General features: G+C 30.6%; 1 protein-coding gene across 2 annotated transcripts; it reads left to right on the top strand.

Annotated features, from left to right (window-relative positions):
• Positions 1 to 521: 521 nt before the first annotated feature.
• LOC138182144 (zinc finger CCCH domain-containing protein 11A) lies at positions 522 to 13,569 on the top strand. 2 transcript variants are annotated; one of them, XM_069117749.1, is made up of 6 exons: positions 522 to 658; positions 912 to 1,011; positions 1,599 to 1,718; positions 1,809 to 1,983; positions 2,696 to 2,812; positions 11,474 to 13,569. In XM_069117749.1, exons 2-6 carry the CDS (start codon positions 952 to 954, stop codon positions 12,403 to 12,405), a joined length of 1,404 nt encoding a protein of 467 aa, XP_068973850.1. In that variant the 5' UTR covers positions 522 to 658; positions 912 to 951; the 3' UTR covers positions 12,406 to 13,569. The 2 variants fall into 2 exon arrangements, with proteins under 2 accessions (XP_068973850.1, XP_068973849.1); XM_069117748.1 differs by lacking the exon at positions 522 to 658 and adding an exon at positions 665 to 823.

Genomic DNA, 13,569 nt, shown 5'->3' with positions numbered 1-13,569 from the left:
ACGATAAAAAAACTTTTATATATATATATATTCTATGTGTTATATAAAACACTTTGAAATTTCATTAGTACTGCAATGAAACATGATCATCATGATTATACTGGACTTTGAAACCGATCTGAAAATGTATATAAGAGTTACAAGATATTTACTGTAAACATATATTTAGTAAAAAATAACTATACAGTACGAATACTGGTTTATTAATATAATGGATTTTGTGATCTTTGTGAAATTGGTATTTTTATTAAATATTCTACAACTTTTATATGCATTTTCGGATTGGTTTCAAATTTGATCAATATAATCATCATAGTTGTGTCTGATGAAAATGTTAGTAACGTTTGAAAATTGTTTTAATAATTTATGTAACATATACAATTGTATATAATAGCTTTTAACTTCATTCATGAGTCACTATAGCTGTGTAATAATTGTACTAATTCAAAAAGGGCGCGTAACAAATCGTGTAGTTCCGTGTTGTCTCGGAAGTTTACGCCATCGTATCTGTAGCGGTAGCGAATAGCGTCACTAACGAAAGGGGCGACAAGTGCCACGGTCGAACTATTTACTTGAATCTGTGTGCGAGTTGATTTAGTGTGTGGGTCAAAGCGAAGGGGCAAAAAAGAAGTCATCCTAGGAATCACTGCCATCACACGTAAGTAATGAATATATATTGAATACATGATGAAAAAAGGTCATTATCGTCGGTACAAATATTGGTGGTTGCGAAACCTCTACATTCAAATTAATTTTCCATAACATTGGATCTGGCGGTTGAACACGATACACTATAAGTTGTAATCATGTTTCGCACAAAGTGGTAATAGATACTTTACTTTGACCTTTTTCGCTTTATTCCTACGAAATGTGACATTTAATAGTGATCTGTTTAAATATTCTCTTTTCAGTAAAGAACACGATCACTCATCTTTCTATCGGTTCTTGCAAATGGAGCACAGTCATAAGAATACCGACTGTTATTTTTTCTATTACTCAACATGCACAAAGGTATGTAAAATATAAAATGCATGAAACATTCGTTGTATTTAATCATCACCGTAAAATTTTAGATGTTGGATAGATTTGTTCCATATTGTTTCTGATACATTGAATTCGCGAGGTTAGATCGGCCATGTTGGTGGCAGGCTCTACGATATCATCCGTCGTTTTAAAATAATTAGTGAATCGTGTTATTTATATACTACAACAGTTGTATTTCTTCATTTCATGATTACTTTGAACTTTTTTTACTTTGAAAAATTTAACTGTCTTATATTGTTTGCTGTGTTCGTGTCCGAAACAATTTTTGTTACTCATGATGGTAATATTAATTGAAAATTGCGATGTTTGTCATTATGTATAAATAGTTAAATATTTATTTTCATAATGTATTATGAGAAATTATATGATATAACGTTAACTGTTGAATTTTGAATTGTTGAAGTTTGAATTATAGATTAAGTTGCAGTATTTACAATGTACATGAGCACTGCAACTAATTATAATAATTCTTTGTTAGTTCATTATTATTGTACTTTTGATGTATCTGTATTTTATTATTTGTTTTTTTTGTTAATTTATAATTATATTTGTAGGGTGATAACTGTCCATTTAGACATGAACCATCTGCCTTGGGTTGTGAAACAATGTGCGTATATTGGAAGCAGGGCAAATGCTTTGATGAACATTGTAACTTTAGGCATATGGAATTAAGAGTAAGCATCATTCAAATATTACAGATAAATAAATCATTAATTGGAATTTTAAATAGTTTACTAATGTTTCTTTGTTACTTGTTCGAATAGAAAAATCGCAAGTCAATCCCATGTTATTGGGAAACACAACCTGGCGGTTGCAGAAAACCACACTGTTCATTTATGCATAAAAACGCTCGTACAATTACTAATGATCCTATTAATCCAGTAAAAAATTTTGATTTAACATCAAAAACAATGAATCAAGAATGGTCAAATCGTCAAGGTAAGAGTATTATGTTATCATATGGGGTATTTCAAAATTAAACAATCAAATTATGTCAATATATAAAACAAGCATATTACATAAATATAGAAAATATTTTATTAACAAATATGTTTAAATGAGAATATCCAGTATGAAGTAATAGCAGATTTGTTAATATCGTTAATATTTATTTGTTAATATTTTAGTATGAAAGTAAACTAGCAGTGCTTAACTAAATTGTTTATTTTAATTATATGTATTATTTTAAAGTATTGTAAGTTTAATTAAATATAAATTATTACTATATGAAAAAAAAAAAAGCAAAAGAAAAAAAATATGTAGATCCATTTAATTTTACATTTCAAAATGCTGTTCTTGTTTTTAATGAGAGCTTTATTATTTATTAATGAAATATTAAATATAACATTCTGCATATTTTGTTTCTATATTATGTTGAACTTTCTGGCGAATGTTATGCGATACATTATTGTTTTTATAACCTTTCATACAGGAATAAAATAAAATAAAAGGTCAATGATATTTCCATTATTAATATATTCATTATAATTAATTAATAAATTTTAAATTTCTGTTACATTCATAAAATATATTATTTAATTATTTAATTGTTTCATTTTAGAATACCCCGTAAATTATGATTTTACAATATTTTATAATCTTATGTTATTATTTTCATTTATTTTATAAGATCTTTTTTTATTACTAACAGATGACACAAAATATGATGGTAGTAGTACTGAGTCAGATCAAGGTAGAGGAAGCAGTGAAGCAGGCAGTTTTATTGGTAGTCCAGCTGTTGATCCTCTTATCGTCAAATTTGAAGAAGGTATGAGGCTTTACTAGCCCCCCCGTCCATCTTTCAGCGTACATTATCTTACGTCGGCTACTCTTTCCCTTCCACCTAATCTACAAACAAGCATAAATATTCCTAATGCACTGAGTATTCCGAGTAACCTGACAATCCCTAATAACGTGTCTAACAGTCTCAACATACTAAACAATATTAACATTACGAACAATTTGAATATACCACAAGCTAATGTACAAAACTCACAAACTTCCCCTTGCCATCATGCATTATCATTTTCTCACCCACAAAATTTACATTCACATTCTCCTGGACAGTCATTGTCTCCATTACAAAATCAACAGAATTCTCCGCTGCTTCAGCAGCCATCATACTCACCTATTCATACTCAGCAAACTTCTCAACCTCAAACATCAAGATTTCCTTTCCCATACCTTGAAATGACGTCATATAGACGATTTTAAAATTGCCAGGAATGCCCTAATTGTAATAATGTAAGTTTCTATCGACCAATAACCAGTATAGAAAAAACACGTTAATGAAATATTAAAACAAGGGAGAGAAACACAGATAAAATTATATGAAACAACTAAACATTGTCTTTTAAAAAAAGCTGGTGTAAAGTATTGTATAAACGTACAACATATACAATGCTTTATATGCAAAAGTGAAAAAGTTATGCTTTATATTTTGCAGTAAAATTGATTACAGATTTTTATATTGATTGAGCACCAGGAATGTTAGTACATTTCCGATACTTAATCGATTTTCACTTAATTTATCTGATTCATACAAGACTTGTAAATTAATACAATTAAGTTATTTAAGAGAGAAAAAGAAAAAAAGACAAGTTCATTATGAGAAAACAGCTTAAGCTGCATCAATGTCACTAAAAACTTATATGATATTTTGCTAATAGTAATGGCTTTTGATAGTGTCAGATACATATTGATGTATTGTAAATTTCCACAAGATACGTTTTAAATTTCCTCTTCAATAATAAAGACTGCACTACTTAGAATTTATTAATACATATAATAAAATATTAATAGTTTTTATTTAGCTTACATAAAAAATGAAAGAGAGATAAAGATATATATGAAATTATATATATAAATATATGCAAGAAGAATATTTCATTAGTTATGAATATGTAGTGAAAAAGCAATAGGTGATCTGTATCGTCGTCTTTATTATTGGATAGAATAAGGTTATAAAATTATATTGACATGTGAAGGATTTCTTTGAAAGATCATTTCGTACATTTGTGTACATAACACTTTAAGAATTATAGTCAAAGGTGTGTGTTGTTTCAATATAATGATTAAATTACACATATAATTTTGTATACACATACAGTGTATACCATGGGGAAGAGGGATAACATGCAACATTTAGATTGATCCGATAACTCTGTGTTCTCAGTGATATTGGTTTAAATTTACCGACTAGTTGTAATCAGAATTTACATCTATATTTGAACACAGTTATGGTTACATTATAATTATATTATAAATTAGAAAACTTGAGAGTAACTGTATCATCAAAAATGAGCATGGTAACCTAATCATAAACTAAAGGAAAAAAAAACAAAAAAGAACAGAATAGAACGAAAAAAGCAAAAAAAAAAAAAAAAAAAAAAACGTAGATTTGAATATCAATTTTTGCAGGGGCTGCTATATCTAAACTTTGCCTGTAGCCCTCTAACTGCCTATGGCTATCTTTCTCCAGCGGCAGCGCGATGAGCCTTGAATTTTCCCGAATGCCGCATAATAGAAAAAACAAGATCGGAGTACTCACGTCTTTTCGTTGTGCTATAACACTAACGAAACACGAACCTATACTGGATGAAATAAGAAGATAGCTATGGGTCGTCGCTTTGCCACACACACACGATTTGAACTCGCACAGATTTCTTGATAACCAATTCGACATCCGAGACTGGTTTAGGGTGAAGTAGTTTGTTTAGTTTTTAATGGAGACTGAGTTTTCATATGTTTGATGTTTGATCGTTTGAAAAAGGCTCAAAAGAAAGGATACTTCTTTCGTCAGAGAGATGCCCTTGAAGCATAACCATTTGTGCAAATTGATGAAAAAAAACAAAAAATCCAAAAAAAGATTATTCTAACATGTACTAATTTTTTGTTTGTGATTTTTAATACGGTTATGCTTTGAGCTAGATGAAGTGTAAGCGAGAGAAAAATATTATTCGAGTCGAATACTGCCCCAGATATATATGCACATACGCGCATTTCTTTTTGGTATAATGTTGTATGTATTTTTTACATGCGATTCGTAATAATGTTTTTCGTTTGAGGAGAAAGACGATAAAGGCGAGATGGACGAACAAGAACGAACAAAGATATATGAACCTTCATTTATAAGGATATATATACATATGTATAAGCAGTATCCGATTCAATCGTAATATCCCAGCCTTGATTTATAATATAGCGCGTACACATGAAAGAAATATGATAAATGCCTTCATATGTTTTGGCTTCCCACACGAATTAGCGAGTTTTCAAATGGCATGGGATAATAAGTATAAAACGAGCAATAGCAGTATAGCTATTCGTGTTTAGACGAAATTTGTTAATAGCAGCGTGTTGTATCAAAATTTTGTTGTGTTGTACAAACAGAAAGGAAAGAAAATCGCTTCTAAATCTTTCGATGTATAAAAGAGGGAAACGAATATTTTTCATCGAATCACGCTGCACGAGACAACACGAATCTTGAATCTGTATAAAAACAATTCTAACGTAAACATAAAATCTTGCAGCATGTTTCGTTTTACTCAAAGTTTCAATTATCGAAAATGTAAGAAATCTCCATGGTGAACGAGAACGAATGAGAAATTAATGACAGCATCGGGATTAAGAGAATTTTTTATTCTGATGATTCCTTTTAACGAGTTTTTTCAAATTTGTTGATAAGTGAATGTTAATCGTTCGATCTCGACCGAGGGAAATTTTATACCTTAGATTCGTTTCTTTCGCCGATGATATCGTTATTCGATTATGTTGGATATTCTTGTACTTCGTTTTCCTACGATGAATCAGCGATTAAGAAGATTAGAGCAGAAAGCGAAGTAGATCGCACGGGAATATCAAATAAACGATCGAACAGTGAGGTTATATAATATAAATACGAAAAAGCTACGAGTATAAATATATGAATATATATCGTTACAAATATATATTTGTGTATTTATACATAAAAACGAGATAATTCCTAAGGAAAGAGGAAAATGCAACTTTATATCACGTATTGCATGCATACACAGATACATATTTACATATACGTACTCTTAAAAAAGAAAAAGAAAAAAAAAAATAATAAAAAAAGAGAAATAAGAGCGGAACTTGGTGGAATAGTACGTGTAAATTTTGTTTCAGTCGCATCGTGATCGAGTAATAATTATATAATTGCTTCATTATTAGAAATATTTAAAAAAGAGGAAAAAAGACGTAGAATTTCTCATCATAAAAATATTCTAGATCCCAATGAAAGCAAGAATATATATGTACATATATATATGAATATACATATATTCCTTATTTTTATTACGGAATACTATTTGCGCCTAGATCCGCACGAAGAGATATGATGAAAATAAAAAAAAAATTAAGTGTAATCTGCATTACGAGACTATCGTACAGCATGACGAAGTAATTATATTCTATTTAACTGCTAAATGATATATCCACGATCGAAATTAATCGTCGCCGTGTCTGAATGTCATCATCGATAAAAAAATCGATAAATTCGGGATTATTATTGATTCTGCAGTTTTATACGGGTAGGATTCTACGTTCTAGTGCCTAAATTTTTGTCTTTATCTTTTATTGAATTTCTCTTTCTGATTTCGATGAAAGCAAAAACAACAACAACAAAGAAGGGTTAGAATAGAAAAAGAAAAGAACCTGTTAGTTTGAGGTAGGAATAGCAGTGATCTTGAATCTCAAGATAACACTGCAGGATCTTTGTATTTTTTGTTTAACTCTTGAACATAAATATGCGAATGAAAAGAACAAAATTTGTGATGTAGATCAAGAAACGCGCATGGAGAAGGGAGAAGGAATGAAAAGAAGAATGAGAAATGCGGATAAGCTTGAAAAAAAGAAAAATTATATATTATAGGCGATATAATAAGTGAGAGAGTGCGTGTATGTACGAGAAATTTCTCGATTTTTCGCTTTTTTCCTTTTTTTTCGCTATTAACAGTCTCTTGTCAGGAAAAAATATTCATTTAAAAGAAAAAAATGAAAAAGAACAAAATACGCGATAATAGTACGATACAGGTTAGTTCGATAATTACAGGCCATTGTAATTATTGAAATAATCGTTTCCCAATATATGTTTTTGTAATATATTTGCAAATAATGAGAAATAGAGGATCGCGTTCGCGAGAGTTAGAAAGGAGTCAGAGAATGGCGAAAGACGTGAAGAATGAGAAAGAGTTCCGTGACAGGCACGCTATACTGTCGAAAATAGATGCAGACTTAAATGATTGTTTGAAATGCAACAAGATCGTCTTTTGACCCGTTCTCGCGCAGCAAGTGCAATTATCGCATGTTCTTTTCAAAGCACAGGGCCTGTAATGCGTGCCACTTCTTGGCGAATGTGTGTGTGCGTGCTTATTGAGAGACGAAATAGTGTAAAACTTAACTTAGTACGTTTAACGAGCGAGGAGAAGGAAAGAAAAGAAAAAGAGAGAAAAAAGATCAGTAGCTGGACTCGTGTCGCCGGCGACGACCTTTAATCGCTATTTATTATAGTCGAATAACATTAGTAATTTTAATATATCGTTTGTTTCGTTCGTGTCAACGTTCAGCCAATCAAACGACGCTGGTTTGGCTTGATTTACAATCAATTACTCGGAGATTCTTTCGATTGATTGAAAGAGTCGTTGATTACAAAATCATTCGCTTATCACAGGATCGGTAATTTACGTTTGCGTTTTCTATGGTATTTTATGAAAGAAAAATTTCTCGGTCGATCATTGCAATTTATATAATAACACTCTTTATATAAATTCTTTTTTGGTTCGTTGGTATTTTTCAAAGGTCTCAAATTTTAAAGCTTTCCTTTTTTTCCCTTTTGTAACATGCTTCTCGAGTTGTGTTTTTTTCTCCGTTTTAAGGGGTGTTCGATATGCTTTTTTGTTTTTCTTTGATCTGTGAATTATTTTTATTTTTAATTGTTAGTTATCGTGTGCGTTCAGCTGCAAATTGTTCTTAAATCATTGTCCTCCATCCGGGAGATGGATCTTTATTCGAATTATATTATATTACTTCGTCGATAGATGACTTTTTTTTCTGTTTTGTTCCTTTTCCTTTTTTATTTATTGTTACCAAAAGTTGTCATTGCAGCGGCATGACCGTTATTATCTGTCATTCGTATCTCTGTTGTATTGATATATATTGTTACTTATTTGCGTATTTTCCTCGAATTGTAACGCATGTGTTCTCGAAGTCGCGCGTGCGATGCTTGGATCAACGGCAATTTCAAAAATATGTCTCTATTCCAATATCTATATTCACAAAAAGAAAAATTTGCAAAATATCAACAGGAAAATATAATTATTGAAATAATGAACACAAAAAGAATTATTCTATATTAAAAATGCAAGAAATTATATAGTTTTTAATGATTGAATCATTTCATTGAAGAATTAATAAAGAACGAAGGAAATTGTCGTTGAATTCGTTTAAAATAACTTGTAAACCTTTGTTTGGCGATTGACGATGAAACAAAAGGTGACCAAGTCTCTTCAATTTCAAAAATAAAAACTGATTCGATTAAAAGTGAGAAAGTGGGGGTGAGAAAGTAGAGAGAGAGAGAGAGTGAGAGAGAGAGAGAGAGAAAGAGAGAGAGAGAGAGAAACAGACAGACAGACAGACAGACAGACGAACGGACAAAATAGACAGGCGGACAGAGAATGAGGAGATGAGAGGAGAGGAGAGGAGAGGAGAGGAGAGAGAGAGAGAGAGAGAGAGAGAGAGAGAGAGAGAAGTAGAGAGATTATACGTTGAATATGCGATAAATAATTCCGTACTAATCCATGTAAACGAATGGAAAATATTAATTTTTACCGAGACGATTATTTGGATTCCAATAAACTTGATGCCATGAAATGAAAGGGAAAATAATGCTAGTGTGACAGAGACAATTTTTCCAATTTATTATTTATTTATAAAGATACAAGATTCGCGTTTTATAAAATTAATTGTACCGTCTTTTTACATTGGTCGAATAGCTTTTTTGGGCCTATTTTTTTGCATTTGTTGTATCGAATCTAAAACTATCACAAATAGTTATTTTTGCATTTATCCAAGGCATTATTATACAACAATTGCATCATACTTTAATATCTAATTAAAAATTAAGAAATATTCTATTTAAAAATTATAAAACACTGTAATTTTTTAATTGATTGATTCATTAATGATTTAATGATTAAAAATTACAAAATAATGTATTTTAATATTTCGTTTAGTTTTAAAGTCATCACTGTTGCCCTGGACTAATAAATAATCAGTAAATTGCAAAAGCAATCCCAGCGTTGAAATAAATATTATTTGTGATAGTTTTTCTTTCAAATTGCGTTTCAAAATTTTTCAGAATTTCTCATTGAGTGTTGCGAAGCATTTGATCCTTACTAATTTGTGTTTTGTGAAATTTACCATGTTTGCCGCTCTTTTGCGTTAAAACTATGCATTGCGACACTTGATATTGCGAATGCCGCATAGTGACACACTATACCTTTTTTTCACGACCGAATTGTTGTCCGGAATAATTTAATCCACGTGATTGCAAATGGATGATCAAATTAATTTGTAAAATGTTCACAAACATTGTACCCAGTTAAAAAAGAAAAGGGAGATTTTTCGACAACTACTAAATTAAAGATAATTAGACGACAATTTCACTCGAAACTCGGCTTTTCTGGTTATTTTCTCATCGTCAACTTTTTTCTTTGTCGATGATCGATTCTTTGACTGTGTTGTGCCATTGTCGAGCGTTTATCCACGTTTTCTTATTTTTAATATATCTATAATATTTATTATATAAGTATATATATACACACATATATATTAAATATTATATTAAACATATTAAATATATACTAAAATATTTATATATTTATATGTATTCATATCCATATATATAAATAGATAAATATATTATATATATATGTTATACAATATACATTATATGTATTATATATATACATATACATTGTAAAAGTCTTAGGCCATTTAAAAAATATTTTCATACAGGAACAAGTCTTTATGGCACTTCTTGTTTGTAGATTTTATCGATCCACAATTTATTTAGGAATAGTGTTTTAAATTAGAAAAGGGAAATCAAAAACGTGAAAATTATTTGAAATGTTAAAATAGAAATGACAGTTTAAAATAAATTTGTTCACATATTATTCAGGGAAAACAAAATAAAGTTGCACAAAATATCAATTATTTCAAATTAATAAATATTTTTCAATATGTTATTAATAATATATTAATATATTATATATATTATATTATTAATATTTATTAATATTTATATATAATTAATATTAATATATTATTAATATTTTTTTAACAAATTACCAATAATTCTAGAGTCAAATATTTCTCCCGTAATTAAAACGGAATTGATTTTTTAATAAACGAAAATTAAATTTTTTAATAAAAACAAAAGATTTCCATTTGATATCTGGCTTAAGATTTTTGCACAATATTGCATATACATATACATATGTATGTATGTATATAAAAGAAAGAGTGAAAGGAAAAGATTGTTTTAAATATTGGCTGGTTCGTGTACTTCCCAATTGTGTGGAGAGAGAAGCCTGGAGGGAACTAGAAAAAAATCCAAAGGCGACGAATTTTCAAAGAGATTTTTGAAAAGTAATTAGTAAACAGAGAACCAAAAAGACAAAGAGAGAGAGAGAGAGAGAGGAAATAAGAGAGAAAGGAGCACAAAGAGATGATAACGACGACGATACTAATTTACCTATTGGATTTTAAACATAGATTACCTGATCACGTAAAATCAAAGAAGTTTGTACAGGTAGTGCTAGTTACTCTTAAACTGTAGGAAATAAGAAATTGTTAAAAGGGACGAAAAGAAAAAGAAAGACACAAAAAAAGATAGAAAAAGGGAGGAGAAAGATGGATCACCGAACTCATATCCAAGGAAAATCGGTCAAAGTATTGGAATTGTACTCACTTTCGTTGTTTCTATTTTCAAACTCAAACTTTTCCCCATAATCTCAACCGGAGATCGAAGACTACTTCAATCTACCAAAAACGACAATTAGACAATAACAGAAATAATCTACGATCAAAACTCAGAGTAAGCTCACTTTAGAGTTAATTAAGAGCCTTTCAAATAATTCTAATCTAAAAGACGCTTGGGAGACGCCAAATAGAATTTTAAAACGAATCAAAAGTAAACATAAATAGAGATTTTTTAAAAGAAAATTCTTAAACAAATCAAAAGTAAACACACAGAAATTTTTTAAAATATTTGTAAAATGTTCTAAAAAAAAAAAAAAAAAAAAAAACGAGAGATGAAACATATCTAAGGATTTTAACAACAAAATGGAACATTCTCGTTCAATAATAAAACAAAGATTTCCGCAATTTCGTGGTATGTTTCTTCCAGAATCGGACAATGAAAGTGTACCGTCTCCTGTAAAGCCGCAGCTGAGGGTACCATACTGCAAGACATACGAGGAGATTCGTCTGGAGGAGATTCAAGCCGAAAGCGCCGCCTACTATTCCTATCAGACTGAAGACTATCAAAGTGATGTTGATGGCGGGAAGATCAAGACTCGTAGGACCAAACAAATCTGTCGGTATCTGTCAATGAACAACGATTCGAGCGACAAAAAGGGATTGGACTTCGAGGTTCTCTCACTGGACGAAATTCGTCGTCGAAAATACAAAGGTTTTGAAGAAAATAAAATCAGAAGCATAGAATCGATGGATTCAATCAATACAAAGGAATCGACAGGATTTCTGAAAGACGCCGTAGAAACAGAAGCTGAATTTAAAGAAGCAATTTCTGTTAGAAAAGTGAAGAGACGTTTGGAAAATGTAGAAGAGGACACTTCTAAGTGCAAAGTGAAGTGTAATAACGATCGTAACGCCATCTCGAGCAGTGTGCCGCCTGTGAAGCTCAGAAGATCTCCAAAGAGGTTGAGTTTGCTGCACAGTGAAGAACGAGATGAAAAAATAGGTCAGGAGGAGCAAATCGAAGAAAAGAAAGAAGGATCTGGTAGAAATAGTCCCGAATCAAGTTCTATGGAAAGATTAAACGAATCAAAGTCGATGAGTTCGAATATTAGACCTAGGAAGAATGAAGTTGAGGTTAGATTATGTGATAGCAGCACGAATGAGGATCAGGTGCAATTAGAAATAAGTGAAGGGAAGAAATCGGTTGATACGTACACTGTGGTAGATTCTAAAGAAGCAGACAGTTTGTTGAATGTAAATGAAGAGGATTATTTGACATTGGACATGGCGTCGGATGATATTTTGAAGGACATCGACGCGTTGCTCAAAGATAAAACCTCGGTTTGGAGGAGAAGCTAAGGAACGTGTACTTATGTGAAAAATCGACTGGAATAACATTTGCTCATTTTCTATGGTTTGTTTCTCTTTCTATCAATAATCGATGAGTGGAGAAATAAAATTCTTCGGTCGACTTGCTTTCCACATTTTCGAGCTGACTGAGGGATTCTGTCTGGTTTTTTTACCACAAATGAGATAAGTGAGACTGTCCATAGATAGAATTTTGTCGTAGGTTGATTCTTCAATAGACGAAGAAGATTTTTAGATAATTATTGTACTAATTATCGTTGTAATCTAGACTATCGAGACTAGTAAGAGATGAGGAGAATCGTATCTTCGAATTCGATTGTTTCGTGGAGGCCTGTATTCTATTTAAGCGATATGGGCGTGATTTGTTTCTGAAGGAATGAATGGAGAATTTTAGATTCTTGCGTGGTTATTGATCAATACCTAATATTTTTGTTCTGACTTAGCAGAATATACAGGGTATCCCAGTAATCAAAGTATGATTACACAACACTCTACGTGATAAAGCAAATTGAAAATATAGAATAACATTTGCCAAACTTGTCAAATATACTTAAACTTTGCTAATTCCAGGCTACACAAGAGTAGATAATCGATATGAGGTTATTCTACGTGCGGGAATAATTACAAACTGTAGAATACAATTTTTTCATAGGATCAATTTCCGTTTTCGACAATATTAAATTCGACGATTTGTTAAATGCACGTATTACATCGAATCAATTTTTAATTAAATACGTTCGAGCCTATTTTCTTGAAAACGAGACTTTAAACGGAAGAATTGTATTCCACATTTTTGTCTAATTTTCGCATGTGGAATAATTTCCTGCTGATTGTTCACTCGCATACGAATAAGTAATTATTCAAGTTCACGTGTTGTACCAAACAAATTTTTAAATTCGATTTTATTAAAAATGAAAATTCCGTATGAAAAACTTTTATTTTATATCTTCGAGTTATTTTTTACGTAGAATCACGCATTTGTTGATTGTACTACGATAGCTGGGATACTCTGTATTCTTAGTATTTCTAATATTTTTAAGATTTAATATTCAATTTCATTCAACATTCTTTCTTTTATCTACTTAATATAAAATAACTAACAATTGGAAGAATGAATGATTGATTTGAAAATATAAATTAATTTGGGAAAAATAG

Source organism: Bombus flavifrons, chromosome 7 (assembly GCF_040668555.2).
Source record: "Bombus flavifrons isolate JBK064 chromosome 7, iyBomFlav1_principal, whole genome shotgun sequence".
Lineage (NCBI taxonomy): Eukaryota > Metazoa > Arthropoda > Insecta > Hymenoptera > Apidae > Bombus > Bombus flavifrons.
The sequence above is the reverse complement of the archived record's forward strand: the minus strand, read 5'-3'. Positions and strand labels throughout refer to the sequence as shown.

What these genes read in the sequence shown, in the direction of transcription:
- LOC138182144 (XM_069117748.1), top strand. An exon ending in ATTACTCAACATGCACAAAG is followed by an intron (nt 1,012 to 1,598) that starts GTATGTAAAATA and finishes TTATATTTGTAG; the next exon opens with GGTGATAACTGTCCATTTAG. An exon ending in TATCGTCAAATTTGAAGAAG is followed by an intron (nt 2,813 to 11,473) that starts GTATGAGGCTTT and finishes TGTTTCTTCCAG; the next exon opens with AATCGGACAATGAAAGTGTA.